A 16,862-nucleotide genomic window follows, 5' to 3' on the forward strand; every position below is an offset into this window, starting at 1 on the left:
TAGTACCCGAGATATAACAATTTTCCTCCAAACATGCAAATTACCTATTTTTCGTAAAAAAAGAAAAATCACATTTTGGCATATTATTCAACTTGTATGGCACCAATGAACATGGAACATGTTTCATTCTCTTGAGAAATGTCCATCCTTTGAAAAGAATACTAAAGTTCGCACCTTCTTCCCAAATAGCGGGAGAAGAGGGGGTAAACTCCAGATTTTTAATTATTATTTTTTTCATTGAAATTCGGTAGTCGCTCCCCCCAAACCCCCTTTCCTCGGTTCAGCGTTCTGAATTGTACACCGTTGCATTCTCTGATGTTCTAGCTGAAAACCAAAACTTATCCGAAGTAGATTGCTCCCATAGTACACGAGTTATAACAATTTTCCTCCAAAAATGCAAATAGTTATTTTTCGTAAAAAAATAAAAAAAAAAAAATTGGCTTATTATTCAACTTGTATGGCACCCAACAACTTAAAACATGTTTCATTCTCTTGAGAAGTGTCCATTCTTTGAAAATAATACTAAAGTTTGCTACTTCTTCCCAAAATAGCGGGAGAAGTGGGGGCAAACTCCAGATTTTTGTTTTTTCCATTGAAATTCGGGGGACGTGCCCCCCAAAACCCCCTTCCTCGGTCCGGTTTGGAAATTGTACACCGTTGCATGCACTGATGTTTTAGCTGCAAAACAAAAGTTATCCGAAGTAGCTTGCTCCCATAGTGCCCGAGTTATAACAATTTTCGTCAACAGAGTGTTCGAAGTCAATGATGACGAAATTCCCTGACATTTCCCTGACTTTTTTTGACACCTCAAATTCCCTGACTTTTCCCGGTTTTCCAGGTTTTCCAGGTCTGTCGCCACCCGTCTATATTAAAGAGGAAATAAAAAGTAGGCTTAATTTAGGAAATGCATGTTACTTCTCTCTTCATAAACTTTTGTCTTCTCGTTTAATATCTAAGAAACTAAAAGTTAAAATATACAAAACAGTAATTTTGCCTGTAGTATTATATGGGTGTGAAACTTGGTCCCTTACATTGAAAGAGGAACATAAATTGAGAGTATTTGAAAATAAGATCCTTAGGAAAATCTTTGGACCTAAAAGGGATGAGGAGACAGGCGAGTGGAGAAGGTTACATAATTTAGAACTACATAATTTGTATTCATGTCCAGATATTATTAGAATAATTAAATCAAGAAGACTTAGGTGGGCAGGCCATGTGGCACGAATGGGAGAGGAAAGAGGAGTTTACAGGATTCTTGTTGGGAAACCTGATGGTAAGAGACCTGTAGGAAGGCCAAGACGAAGATGGAGGGACAACGTTGAGATGGACCTAAGGGAAATCGGTAGGGATGGAAAAGAGTATATAGAACTTGCTCAAGATAGGGAAAGATGGAAGGCCTGTGTTGCTGCAGCCATGAACCTTTGGGTTTAAGAAGGCTAGGGAGTTAGTTAGTTAGTTAGATGGTGCATGGTGGTATTTAAATATGCATATTTTTGTATTTATCTTTTAAAACTTACTAGATACATCATTGCTTACCACCATCAAAACAGTTGGCAACGGTTCCGATTGTTTTATGATTTTTTTTCAAATTCTCCTAGCAGGAAGACTTATTATAATGGCAATAATTGTCACGAAATTTGAACCTTCCTTAAAGTAATGAGTAGTGCTTGGATTTCGAAAAAAGTTATTAATGTTAAAAAAAACACAACTTAAAAATTACCTTAAACAAGCATGTGCACTTCCGTTGACAAGCGACTATAAGTATCGTAGACTAGTGGGAATGAATGTAGAAGTAAATCAGAACCTTAGTAGAATGCATTTAGGGACTTTATTTTCTTTCTTGCTAAGAGAACCAAACCTGGCCTGCCTAACCCAACTACGAAAGCATATATTGAACAAAATCTTAAGTAATCGCTAAAACTCCACAGTATGTGTTAACAGAAGTAAATCAAAAGCAAATAATGTTAAATTGTATTCGTGTCTGTTTCTACTGCTTAGTTTCTTGACACACCTGATAAGGTGTTCTTCTCTGATGCACTTTTTCATAGTTCATGTAAATTTTACATGTATGAAACAATATGTTCAAGTTTCTATTACAATAGAAAGTGGTATTTAGTAGCCAACACTTTTTAACTCACCTAAGCACATTTAATTATGATAACGCATGTAACTTTTCTATTCATGGACTGTTCTCGTCTCATGTAATATCATCGAATCTAAAGATGTGAAATGCAGACCCTTTTACTAGGCACCTAAAAGCTGAAGAAACAGATGGCAGAAAAACATCACATAATAATTAACTACATCACCTACAAGAAAATTGCATGGCCGGCTGTGTGGTATGTACTGAAGAGGAAATAAGTTTACAAGACCCTTCTTGGGAAACCAGTCAGTGATTTATTTACACAGTAGCGAGGCCAAGAAGTGGAGGGAGAGACAATACAGGGATGAAAGTGGCATAGAGGGTCAAGATTGAATTGATGCCAGGATACAAAGAATCAGAAGGCTCAAGTTACTACAGTCATTTAGTTTTGCAAATTTGCTCTAAAAATATTACATACTACTTGTCATGTAACAAAATATAAAGTGTATTAAAAACAAAACACAAAAATTCTGACCTTCTCAAAAACAATGGTTACATAGAATACTAAGAAGAGCTGCAGCTTGCCTGAAGTCTGCAAAGAAAAAGTTGAACAAAATCTTCATACAAAAAAATAAAAAAATTACATTACAAACAAAGATCTAAATATGACAAGAAGTGTTAAAATAATAAAATGTGAAGTAGGCTATGTGCAAAATTTCTTCCACAGAAAAATGAAACATCTAAAATTATAATTCTGACTACAATGTGCACTACAACTACTTTCAAACTTGTAAGTGCATACAACAAATCTAAGATTTTTTTTATGCTACATACACTTTCATCAACACAAATGTCCAATTCTGCATAATAACAATAGTAATACTAATAGAAAATACTAGACATAATATGCAGGAAGAGTCTACATGAAGATGAAGGAACAAAGAATAAAACATAATTAACGCAACATCAGTATCATGATTTTAGATTATGGAGGCCATGTTATGAGTGGGCTAAACCAAGGTTCTCAGTCATTTTGAGGAAAAAAGAAAATCTCCAGACTTTTCCACGCACTTTGAAAAATAAATTGCCAGGCCATTCTGAGGTGCATATCATAGCAAAGCTCAGAGTTAAACTGAGGGTTAGAAAAATACAGTGCTGGATTGCTATGGCACCTGAAAAATTTCTAATTCAATGCTAAAAAAATATATATTTTTAATATTTTGAGTTCACTTATGGAAATTTCAAAGAGGACTTCAAAATAAAGCAGTTAACCCGTACTTGTAAAGCTGGGGCAAGATAAAAATGCAAACCTATCATTGCCTAATAATAATCAGAATTTAAAAACCAGCCTAACTACACTAAAAAAAAAAGACATCATGCTTAATGAAACAGCAATATTAACATGCCTCTTTTCTTTTTCTGGTTACTTTCAAGACATAAATTCATTTGAAAATTATTTTCAGCTTTGCACTTAACTGACTTGCATTTGTTCCAAATGTCATACATAACACATTATTTATTTGGATGCATTGGGCGAGAGGATTCATGACTTCGGGGGGGGGGGGGCTGTTTTATTTATAAAGTACAATTTAAAACTTTACTACCCTGGTAATGAGTGGTGACAAGGGGGGAGGGAACACTTCCCAACTGGCACTTTTTGCCTCTGCACTATAGCATCTTAATGCTAAGCCTTCCACAAAGAAAAAGTAAACTGGCCTTGCCCCCCCCCCCCCTGGTACTGCTGGTAATATATAATCTCCTTTCGAAAAATGAAATGAGCAGACTCCTGTATTTTTCGTAATTTTCTTGCCACACTTCAATATCATCTTCCATGACAGTCTTCTTTCTACTTTTCGTGAGTTAGCCTAGTGAAAAAGTGTAACAGCAAATGTGGCTTTGAGAGAAGATAGTATGTGATAAGGTGTTGGAAGCATTTAGGGATGTTTTAAAATTCCAGGCTTTATTAAAATTTCAATCTCCGCGAAACGTCTCAAATTTGTTTATTTTGTTATTTTTCACATTTGTACTTACGTATTCTGCATTGCTAAGGATTCTTGAAGGTGGAATTTCGCTTTTTTCATGAAAACGATTTCAATTTTCCACACATCGAGTTATTATTGTTCGTTTGTTTTTCGCTTGCAATCTTGATTAGCGTTGTCTATCATCAGAGGGTTTGCAGGGTTTCCAACCTTCTTCACTGAAAAATATGTACACTAGCGTGCAAAAGTCTTTGCCCAAAGGTAATATCTGTCAAAAATGAACCAAATATATCGAAAAAAAAAAAGATATAAATTTTATTTGAAATGTAATATTATATCACATTGGAACAAAATAGAAACATAGAGCTTCATTAGTTAACATAAACAACGCCAATAAACTTATATTTTGCTCTCATCGATAAAACCCCCTTTAGCACGTATCAGAGCTTGACATAACTTTGGCATTCGAGACACTAAATTTTGCAGTGTTTCGTATCCAATATTTTTCCAAGCATCTTCTAAACACTGCCACAAACTTTGAAGATTCGTTGGAGCCATCATACGAACCTTTCTGTCCAACTCATCCCACAGCTTTTCAATCGGGTTGAGATTGGGAGATTGTGGAGGCCACATCACTTTGACAATTTTTTGCCTCTCCTTTGTTTTTAAATAGTTCGTACACAGTTTGGACGTGTGTTTTTGGTTATTGTCCTGTTGAAATATAAATCCCTTTCCAATAGTCTTCTTTACAGATGGCACTGCATGACGTACTAAGATATTATGGTACATGTTTTTGTCCATAGTTGACTTCATTTGCACCAAATCTCCAACTTTTCCTCCTCCAAAACCAACCCAGACCGTGACATTACCTCCTCCATGTTTAGTAGAGTGACTCAAACAACTGTCAAGCATTCGTTCTACGACCTTTCTTCGAACGTATAATCGTCTTTTTGTTCCGAACAATTCAAACTTCGATTCATCAGTCCAAAACACTTTGTTCCACTGTCTTAATGTCTATGTTTGATGTGTCTTATCCCAGTTCAGACGTTTCACTTTATTTTGAGGACGCAAGAAAGGTTTTCGACAGGATATTCTACCATTTAAATATATGCTACGTAGTCACCTCTTAACCATATCAACCGAAATTGGAGTTTTTCTATTTCTTTATGTCTTCTACAATTGCAGTTGCTGGAAGTCTTCGATTTCGCTTGCTCATGACGATAATATGTTTATCTTCCATCCTTGTTGTGCTTTTGGGCCATCCAGAATGTTTCTTCGTCATATTTGTCCCTGTTGCTTTCAGACGAGCTAACGTATATGTAACACTTCTCCTTGGAATATTCAAACATTTTGCAATTTTCGCACGAGTATAACCTTCTTCTGATAAAATTTGTATTTTACCACGCAATTCAGTTGAATATTCGTGTCATTTCTTCATTTCATGAATATTATATTATTTCACCAGCAATAAGAAAGATATAATTGCAAATCATCTATTATAATTACAAAATGTACATTAAATGTAAATTAATGTTAAGTATATATTGATTCCTCAATATACACACCAAAATTTGATATGAAACAAGGAACAAGTGCAACATTCAGTATACACATAAAGGTTCAACTCCTCGTTGTCACGACGTCTGATTATGTTTTCATATAAAATACGATTGTGTATTCTCCGAATTAAAATGGAGTCTGTTCTAACTTGTTGATATACATCAAAGACATTCCAGAATAGAGTCAAAACTGATATTTATTTGCGTTTCACAACATAAATCACAGATAATGACTTTGGGCAAAGACTTTTGCATGCTAGTGTACTTTGGTGTTACTGATTTCGTATTTTTTCCTGGGTTCGAAAACCCCATGAACTATGCACGGGTAGTCCCATGAACCATTCATAAATAGCCCCATGAACCATGCATGGCAAGGTTAGGTTAGGTTACGTTAGGTTAGGCAAACAGTTAAAATTTTCATCTTCAAAATTGTCATGTTCTTACAGAAGAACGGACTGGTTGGAAACACTGACTGGAGGTTACATCATCAAATGCACGCAACATTGGGTTCACGTAGTGGAAGGACATAGAGGCAACAGCTTTTGTGCATCAGAGACACAATGTGGAAAAATACATTTACTGGCCAAATAAATTGAACGAAGGGAGAAAACACTTCCACGACCTTGCACTTTTTACATAAGAAAGTACTTTAGCGTTGTTGAAGTTCAGGAATGTAGTTTTGATCCATTTTAATGCAAAATCATGTGTTTTTCTGCGAAAATATCTCACATTATTGCTACTGCCGCCATTTGCTTTCTGCACGTGAGCACAATGTTCTGTGTGTTACATGACGTAATCCCCAGTAAGTGTTTCAAACCTCACTGTGTTTTCACTATAACATGATGTGTCGAGTACTTTTAATTTTTAATTTTTTTTTAAACTATGCTTGCCTAACCTAACCTTATGGGAAATGGTTTGTGGGGCTAACATCAATGGTTTGCGAGGTATTAGCATAATTTCAAATCCAGGCACGAAAGAATGTATATTTCGGTGAACAAGGTAGCAACACTGCATAAATTGACAAAACACTGGCACAACGAGCGATGAACAAGTACGCTATCGCCATAATGTGTGTTACAGAATCGAAATAACGAAGAACAGTAAGTACTCGTAAATGTAAGAAATAGACATTATTTTCGTTAGAAATGCATTATTACACCTAAAGAAATGTTCCGCAATGCAGAATAGTACACTAGCAATGTAAAAAATTGCGAAATAAATGATTTCTAGGTGTTTCACCTATACGAAAGTAGTACCATATAAGCTTTACAGTAAGACTAAGGTCATGAGCAAAGTGAGCATGAAAATTATTAGATCTACAAGTATTTCTAAGCAAACTAACAATATGTCACGTGCCAGTTTCAATGACACAATGAAAGTTGCAAGGAGGAATGGTTTCTCGGAATCGACGAAAGATGGCAACACACTATATAAAGAGGAGCAAAGGAAATTATAAAAAACTTAGAGCGGAGAAGAGGGATTATATATATATTATAGTAAATTGAGAAATATATAAAAGAAGAGTTCAAATACTATAAAAGAAATAAATAGAATGTTGTATATTGTAAATTAAAATAATTAAGAATATGGCCGCATATGAAACGTTTAGGAAAGTTATTAAGTAAGCGAATGAATTCAGAAATCTATTCTCTTTTTGATTCTCTGGCGATGAGAACGTCGCCACGTTTTGGTTGCTTGTCCCTGGTGGCGCTGTTGTCAAATTAGATGCCCCAAAGCACTTTACGGTTGCGCTCCTTTTTAGTTGCACTGGGCCATTGGCAGCGCTTGTTATTAGCGATCCTGGTTATTTCCCTTGGTTGTTGTTTTAGGAGGAGGCGCTATTGTCAGATTAGACGCTCCTAAAAATCCTCTATAGCTTTGGTTCAATTCTCTACAAGGAATGCAGCATAATGATTTGTCGATATTATTGAGAAGAGATATGGTAAAGAGAAAAATTTGCGATAAATGAGAGAATAAGACTTTTTCCAGTGGCAAAGAAGAATAGAAGAAATAAGAATTTGCTGTGGAAAGAATAAATAGAAGAAATTATCGAGAATATAAGAATATCTCGGCGGCAGAATATAGAAGATATTAAGAATTGCTGCGGAAAGAAGAAATAAGAACTGATATGAAGAGAGGAAATAAGAACAGCGATGAATATAAGGGGATGACTATTTTTTGTGAATAGAAGAAAGAGATTGCCATAAAGGGTAGAAGAAAGAAAAATAAGATTATCCTTTTACCAAAGAAAAGAAGTGGAAATTGAAGAAAGAAGAAGCGTATTCTATAATCAAAGAAGAAATTAAGAAAGAAGCCTTTTCCATAATCAAAGAAGAAGCCTATTCTATAATCAAAGAAGAAAAGAAGAAGAAGCCTTTTCCATAATCAAAGAAGAAGAAGCTTTTTCCCAAATTAGAAGGAAGAATAGAAGAAGAAGCCTTTTCCCCAAAATTGTGAGAAGAAAAGAAGAAGAAGATTTCATTTCAATTATACATATATGTATTATATATTTCAATGTATATACAAGTTTCGTTATATATTTTCTCTGTTTTTTGTATAGTTCTCAGAATATAGATCCGCATTTAACTATATCCTCATGGCTATAAAACGCTTTCTTATTTGGAATTCTCAAACAAAGAACCTATCCCCCCTGAGATTAAGCTATCTGTAGCCATGGTAAATAACATTTAAGTACGTACCCCCAAGGGGCGTAGCAAATACTGTTAATGGTAACACTTCTGTTTAGTCAAAACGGATTTCTTCATTTTTACAGAAGAAACTACTTACGCGAATCACTTTCTGTTGATGTTCCCGAACGTATTTTCTGTTATTGTTTCATCTTTTTTAGCGGTACTTCCTATACGCGAAGCGGATGTTCCGTGCATTTCATGACATAGTCCCCGTGTTAGTGTTTCCAAACAAGCCGTTGTTTTGCAAGATGATGAAAAAAACAAATATGACCCCAAATTTTAACTATGTTTGCCTAACCTAATCTTCCGTGAATGGTTTGTGGGGCATTTTTGTGGTAAGACCCCAAATTTTAACTGTTTGCCTAACCTAACCTTACCGTGAATGGTTCGTGGGGGCTATTCGGGAATGGTAATACGACCCCACATTTTAGGTATTAGTAGGTATTTTTTTGGTTTCTAAGGTGGAAACACTGCATAACCACTTCAAATCGACAAAACACAAGCACGACGCGCGATGATCCAGAACGCTCGTGCCATATTGTGTACCATGCAAGCGAAGAAAACGAACAACAATAATTACTCATAACATGAAAAGTTGAAATTATTTTCATGAGAAATTCATAATTACACCTCATAGAATGTTCCGCAATGCAGAATAAGTAAGTAGCAATGAAAAAAAGGACAAAATAAGTGAGTTATAGCTGTTTTAACCAAACGGAAGTAGTACCGTAACTATCCGATATCGCCCGAACAGATTTCTTCAAATTTACAGGAGAAACTACTTATTGAAATCAGTTTCTGTAGCATTGTCAAACTTCTTGGAGGTATTTTCTTTCGTGGAAACTGAAAACTTCACCATTGAATGCTGCAGAACAAGAAATAATCACTTGCTACGTAACGAACTTGCATCTTCTGTAATATTAGGCCGTTGTTTCCATTATGTACGTGCAGATGGCGCGAGCGTCGGAAGTCACGCGGTCTCGCTAATGTTTCCAAACGTGCCTTTTTTTTACGAGAATTTTTTTTTTAACTATGCTTACCTAACCTAACCCAACCTTGCCGGAAATGGTCTGTGGGGCTATCGTGAATGGTTTTTGGGGCTATCCGTCAATAGTTCGTGGGGCTATCGTGGATGGTTTTTGGCGCTATCGTGAATGGTTTTGGACATCATCCGTCAATGGTTTGTGATGACATAATGAACACGAAAGTAGGTATTATTAATGCAAAATAGGTAAGTATCAATGTTAAAATTAACTAAATAAACGAGTAAGAGGTGTTCGGGTGATATCGCATATTTACTGTCCTTTCTTTGAGGGTCATGACCCGCGATCTGCAATGCTGCTCCAAAAGAACCAAATATATATCCTATCTTTCAACAGCATCCTGTGAAATGTCCAACAAAATATCCAGACAAATTGTTTAACTCTTTGAAACTGTCAGTGCCTTTTAAGGTATGAATGAAGAATGTAGAGAATGTCTCCAATCACGTTAATATTTGGTATACTAACTAAATTTGAAGTTCTAATCACGAATCTCTTGTTAAAATGCCGTGGACGCATGTAAAAATTCACGGATAGCCCCATGAACCATTTCCGGCAAGGTTAGGTTAGGCAAGCATAGTTAAAATTTTGTTCGTAAAACAACGCAAAAAAGCTTTTTTTTTTTAAAAAAAAAGAAATAAATCAACTTACATCAGCTTTTTTCACAATTTCCAGATGTGTCCGTGGCATTTTAACAACAGATTCATGATTAAAAGGCCAAATTTAGTTATGGTACTTATCCGATAAGGCCCGAACACCTCTCACTCGTTTATTTCCTTAATTTTAGCATTGATACTTACCTATTCTGCATTGCGGAAGATTCTTCAAGGTGTAGTTATGCCTTTTTCCATAAAATAGTGTCAAGTTTTCATATTACAAGTCATTATTTGTCTTCCTTGTTATGCTTGGGTAACAGACAATATGGCGTGCACTTGTCATGGATCATTGCACGTTGTGCTTGTGTTTTGTCGATTTGGAGTGGGTATGCAGTGTTTCAACCTTCCTAACCGAAAAATACCTACTTTCGTGTTCATTATGTCATCACAAACCATTGACGGATAGCCCTAAAAAACATCCACGATAGCCCCACGGACCATTTCGGGAAAGGTTAGGTTAGGTTAGGTTGGGCTGGGTTGGGTTAGGTAAGCATAGTTAAAAAAAGAAAGAAAAAAATTCTTGTAAGAAAAAGGCACGTTTGGAAACACTGGCGAGACCACGTGACTTTCGACGTTCGCGCCATCTGCAGGTACATAATGGAAACAACAGCATAATGTCAGAAAATGCAAGTTCCTTACATAAAAAGTAATTATTTCTTTTTCTGCAGCATTCTATGGTGAAGTTTTCAGTTTCCGTGAAAAAAAAATACCTTGAAGAACTTCGACTGATTTCAGTAAGTAGTTTCTCCTGTAAATTTGAAGAAATCCGTTCGGGCGATATCACATATTTACCTTACCGAAAGGACTATCCTGCGAAAATCAGGACATCTGTCCACCCTAGTTAGCACACATAAATAGAAACCAACCACGTACAAAGGTGGATTTGTACCTTCATTAGTTCGAAATTAAACTTGGGACCCTACTGCAGATCAACAGCGACTTTTTTTAATTTGATGTGTCAGAGTTGAGGGCTAGAGTCTAGTTTACGTCCTTCTTGACTTTTGGTGGTAACTGATGGGAGTTAACAACACTGCATGCTCGTCTTTGTATCCGCTTTGTGAATGCGTGTTAAAGAAGAACAGGTTCCAAAAACTTCTATAGAGTAAAATACGTTTATCCCCAGTGATAATTCAGTGGATCGTTCAAAACCATGCTAGCAGACAGCCGGTGCTCCGGCATCTCTTAGAGTAGCAAACAGCCGGCGCTCCTGCATCTCTTAGGGTAAGTTTTTCTTTTTACACTTTCTGTTCACGATGGCCCCACTAACCATTCACGGGAACGAGGTATGCCTACGAGGTTAGGTTCCATTAGCACTCATTTCACTCCTAAATATGTGCTTCATCATCGAAAAATGTCCTCAGTACGTTCAATCACGCATATCCGGACAACATCGGTTTTTCTCGATTTTCTGCTCCACGAAATCTTTCCTCGCCTTGGGATTTACTTTGTTGAATTCCTTAGACAATAACCTTTCCAACGATATATGACACGTATTCCTTAGGAAAAGGCCGTAAACTAGACTCTTACCCTAAACCAGCAAGTAGTAATTGCATTTCTAAATTCTATCTCAATATTTTTTAAAACCCAAAACAGTTTTCTTGATGTAAAGGACATAAAGAATGATCAGTCATCACGAGTATGCTCATAATTACGATAATGCAATTATAAAAATAACAAGCTAACGAATCAAGCTTTGTTATAAAACATAGAGTAACATGTAATGCTATGTCAACTGAAATTCATCGTATTATATATTACCATCATCGTTATTATTTCGGCTTTGGGAAACTCAAAACAAGTTTGTGTTTGGTGAACAGGGACAGAAAGCAACAACAAGCCACAGATTATAAAGGTCCTTGTGCCGGGTGCGGGGCACATTCAGGTGTTAACACGCAGCAACAAGCTGAGGGCATAGAATATTTTTTTTTTTTTTTTTTTATATATAAAACATTTATTGGTTGTGGACAAAATCCATGCACCAGTTAACAATTTATCAATTGGTATTATATACATGTATGCACATAATATTTACTCACAATTATTCCTTTCATAATAAATAGTTTCCAAATTTCATTACACTTTTACAGAATTATATTAGACTTATTAAGATATTTTGTAAGAATATAGATTACCGAGGATGAAGGTGAAGTCAGTAAACAAGGCAGTGTCAATGGCGCTTGATGTCCACTCCTGTACAATTCCTGTAAAAATGGTTCTCTGTGAGTTTCATAAAGTTTGCATTGAAATATAATGTGGTTTGGAGTTGCAGTATATTCATTGCACAAACAAACTGGTGAAGTCACTAAATTCTTCTTGTACAGATGAGCTGCGGCGATAGTGTGATTTAACCTGCAGCGCATTATAGTTGTGAGGGAACTCCGGGAGAGTTGAATCTGTTTAAACCAACATTCCTTTGGAATTCTTTCTTGTATAGAATAGTAGGCCTTACCGCATTGAGTGCCAGTATTTGTCCACAAGTTTTGCCAGTCAGTAAATAGTATTTTTCTAGTGTGTGATTCCAAAACTACGGACGGAATCTTTATTGAAAGCGGCCGTTGGATTGTTTGATTCGCTGCATATTTTGCCAAAGTATCTGCTATATTATTCCCTTCTATTAAAGAATGTCCAGGTGTCCAAATAAAGTTGATATCATATCCCAATTTCGTTAATTTCAGTGTGAGTATTCTTATGTTAACAATGTACCATTCCGTATGACATGACCATGATGCAAACTGTAAAGAATTTAGCACAGAGGCTGAATCGGTTGCAATTAGAACTGAAATTAACTTCTTCTTTTGTACATAAAGCAATGCCTGTCGTATTGCAAAAGCTTCTGCAGTGTAAATTGACAGATACGATGGCAAAGGAAAAATTTTGAATTCTGCAGAATTATCACAGTAAAATGCTGCTCCTGTTTTTCCAGACGTTGATTTTGAAGCATCTGTATATATGTGATATTCACATTGTAATTTCGAATGTATGTAGTCTTGATATATATTATTTGAAATTGTAGGGATTGTCGTCCTGAAAACTCTACTTGGGTAGGCAGGAAAATGAATCCTCATGGGAGATATCATATTAAAGTAGTCTGTCATGAAGCATGGTGCATTAGGTAAACGAATAATATTAGCTTGAAATTTATTAATGTCCTTATAAGCATAATATAGTATAGGTAATCTGGATTTATATTTTGCTGTACGTCTGTTGAGCATCAAAGAGTCTAACAATTGAAGTTTTGGTATGATCGGAGATGTCGTGTTGGCAATTTTCTTAAGTAAAAATTTGCTCGCAAGATATTTAACTAAGTTTGTATGGTGGATCTCCCACTTCTACGAAAGTTGCTTGTTTTGGAGTTCCTTTCCAAAGGCCATAAATCCTGGATAAACTGCTATATTGGATAGAAGATAGCGTGTTAAAGGCCCAACTTAAATTATCATTGTACATAAAGGAACCATACTCTAGTCTTGAGTTTAGCATCTGTTTATGGATCTGATGTAATAATTTAGGATCAGCACCCCACTTTTTCTTAACTGTCAACATTTTTATTATGTTAAACACTTGAGATCCCTTACATTGTGCCAGTTCTACTTGTGACTTCCATTTAAGTTTTTCATCTAATAAAAGTCCCAAAAATTTATGACTTCTTTGTTGACTAATAGTTTTTCCGTTTATATTTATTGATATGCATGAATGAGATCTCTTCTTATCAAAAACTACCACCGAAGACTTGTCTGGATTTACTTCAATTCCATTGATATCACACCATGATGATAATTCATCCAGAGATTTTTGAATTTTTTGAGCCCCTTCTTGAATATTTTTACTACTAGTGTATATAACAATATCATCTGCATATTGTAATAGACGAGTGTGTTGAAGAATTTTTGAGCCTAAATCTGCCGTGTACATATTAAATAGCATGGGACTCAGCACTGCGCCTTGTGGTAGACCTTTATGTGTATAGCGTGCGGTGGATAACTGTCCTCCATATCGAATGTACAACTTACGTGCCAATAATAATCCAAGAATACTTTTTATAAAATTACGTGGAACGTTCATTTTCTCCAATTTTTGTAACAGTATATTTGGAAGGACAGAATCATAGGCGCTACTTAGATCGAGAAAAACTACGATACAAAATTCTCGCCGTATGAAAGATAGCCATATATCTAAAATTAGTGTCGCTAATAGATCTACTGTTCCAATTCCTTTCCTAAATCCCATCTGATGTTTCGGTAATTTCTGATTATATTCGACCCACCATGTGAGTCTGTTGAGTATTAAATGTTCATATAATTTAGCAAGGCATGATGACATTGCAATAGGTCTATAGTTTGTATGTATTCCTGATTGTTTACCTGGTTTTAATATGGGTATTATCACCACTTCTTTCCACTGTGATGGAATTTCTCCACTATTCCATATTGAATTGTATGTATTTAGTAAAATTTCATATCCATTCAAAGGCCAGTGTTGAATACATTCGTATGTAATACCATCTAAACCCGGAGACGTTTTCTTCCGTTTATGAACAACATATTCTAATTCATCCATAGTGAATAGCGATTCTAACGTAGATGTTTCTGGATATTTCATAGAGTTTAACAATTGACAAAGATTAGTTTCAACCGTATCTGGTGTCAACTTGCGGTGAAATTCTTTTATCCAGGCTGAATTGATATCTCCTCCAAAATAATGACAAGTATTAGTATTGGACATACTTCTTATTATTTTCCAAGTCACTGAAATAGAAGAATCTTTAGTTAATGTAGAGCAAAATGACTTCCAAAAGTATGATTTTGATTTCTTTAGGAACCTCTGAGTTTTTGCTGCAATTTCTTTATATCTAATAAAATGATTGATGGTAGGATTCTCCTTATAATTTATGTATGCTTTTTGTCGTTCGTTTACCCATTTCTGGCAATCCGTTGTCCACCACGGAGTCACTTTTCTTCTAGATCCAAAATTAGATACTGTTGCATTTATTTGTTCTTGTCGAATGAGAGACACCAATGTGTCATACGATACTTCTTGTTTCAACAATTCATTCTTTATTGCATTGTTTACATTTCCGGAGAATTTCTGCCATTCAACCCTCCTTGCAGTGGCGTATGCTGAGACCAAGATCAGGGCTATCTCCAAATATAGTAGTGTTTGAATTTGAAATGAAAATGTGTCCGGCAAAAAAGAGGGGGGGGGGGCTCTTCCGCATTCATTTTCGATTTTTTTTGTTTACATCGATATCTTGCCATTAAAACAACAATAGTAGGCAATGGACATAAACTAAAGTATTTCATGCTTATTTATAAAGAGGAGCGGTCTATAACATGCAATATGTAGGACCTTCATGCGAGTATGAAATAATAATTAACTTCTTACCTTACTTGAAGGTAAACTCCATTCTTCTCTCCTTTTCCGTGAATTTTTTTTGTCACTTTATCGAAGAATGTGTCCTCACATGAATTTCTGATGTTCATTAGAACCCCTTTCTCAATAGACATTATAGCTAAATTGCTAAGCCGCGCTTGTCCCTGTGTTGCTAATTGTGGCCCCTAAATGCACATTCTTGCTTCCCCAGAAATGCTATTGCATTAATTAATCTTCTTATAATAATTCTGTTTTCCTTCACTTTTTCTTTATGCAAACTGTCGGCAATCTTCTCTTGCAAATTCAAGGAATGATCAATTCTTTGAGAACCGAATGTCTGTAAGTTACTGAACGCACGTATATGACTAAGTGATTTTTGGTGTTTATCGCAAGCAGTTACCAAATAGTTTAAATTACTAAATCCTGTTGTATTCTAAGGACTTTTGTCGGTAGAAAAAAAGCAAACATGCCCAGCAATACGACTTATTAAGTGCACTCGACCCAGTCAACCAAAGATATTTTTGGTAGCTGGTCTCGTGAAAACGCCTAATATATACCTTATTTTTGTCTTTCTGCACGACTGTAAGGTCCGGAGGAGGTGGAAGAGGCCTACCTGTCTCTATTATTTGCATCCTATCCTCGTAAGGAAGCCGTGAGAATCGCGTCTTGGAGACAAGTTCGGTGATTAAATCCATTTTCACACGCTCACGGAACAAAAACACAGCACAACAAAAGGATTCCCATCCATGAACACGATACGCGGGCGACACAAAGAACTCGGATCTCTGACACAAGTTTGACCATATATCCCTTCCTTTTGCGGAAACCACCACCGACCCGCGTGGTTGAAAACACGTGCGTGAATGGTTGCTATGACAACATGGATTGTTTATGTTGCCAAACGTATTTCATTAGGATGACTCGGGCCAAAACCCCCACCGCGAGGGCGAAGGTTTTGACATTTTGACAGCGGGGGGATGTGGGAGGGGGTATGCTTGAAACAGAAGTAAACAGGATGGCAACATGGCTGACGTCATCAGCGACCGGCTGCGACCACAGTCGAATTTCATGGAGAAGCAGAGTGCCACCTTCAGGGGAAAATCACTAAATTTGGCGGATTTATAATGCTTGTATGTGACGAAATTCATGGAACTGTAAGAGAGACGGTCAATGCTCGAAGGGATGGAGAGGGGGGGGAGGTGATGTAATTTTCATGAGGCATCCCCCTAGCTTGAATAATTTGCATTGGCACCCCCGCCTATATTTTTTTTCCCCAGCGATTTAGCGAATTTCGTATTTCCATTGTTGGCAACACTACAACATCGCCAGGATGCAGCGAAGTCTTCACTCTCCAGCGCTTGGGGTTGGAAGCCAGCACCAGGGACCACCAAGGTCGTCCCTGCCAGCACAAATACGTCATGGGTTGAAAGGACCGCCTGCTGGTTCAAAGACTATTCCCTCAGACGAAGAAGCCTGGCGATAAATAAA

At 36.4% G+C, this 16,862-nt stretch overlaps 1 protein-coding gene across 2 annotated transcripts in view; it reads right to left on the bottom strand.

Annotated features, from left to right (window-relative positions):
- nmdyn-D7 (nucleoside diphosphate kinase homolog 7) overlaps positions 1–11,839 on the bottom strand; it is a 59,918-nt gene extending 48,079 nt beyond the window's left edge. The window contains exons 1-2 of one of the 2 annotated variants that reach the window (XM_083127322.1): positions 11,766–11,839; positions 2,619–2,675 (exon numbers count right to left, since the gene is read on the bottom strand). In XM_083127322.1, the coding sequence (XP_082983448.1) occupies positions 2,619–2,675; positions 11,766–11,771 (63 nt within the window). In that variant the 5' untranslated portion in view covers positions 11,772–11,839. The remainder of the gene's footprint in view (positions 1–2,618; positions 2,676–11,765) is intronic. The other variant, XM_083127323.1, reaches the window with a different exon arrangement.
- Between the last annotated feature and the right edge of the window lie 5,023 nt (positions 11,840–16,862).

Source organism: Lepisma saccharinum, chromosome 8, assembly GCF_977018435.1.
Source record: "Lepisma saccharinum chromosome 8, izLepSacc3.1, whole genome shotgun sequence".
NCBI classification, from domain to species: domain Eukaryota; kingdom Metazoa; phylum Arthropoda; class Insecta; order Zygentoma; family Lepismatidae; genus Lepisma; species Lepisma saccharinum.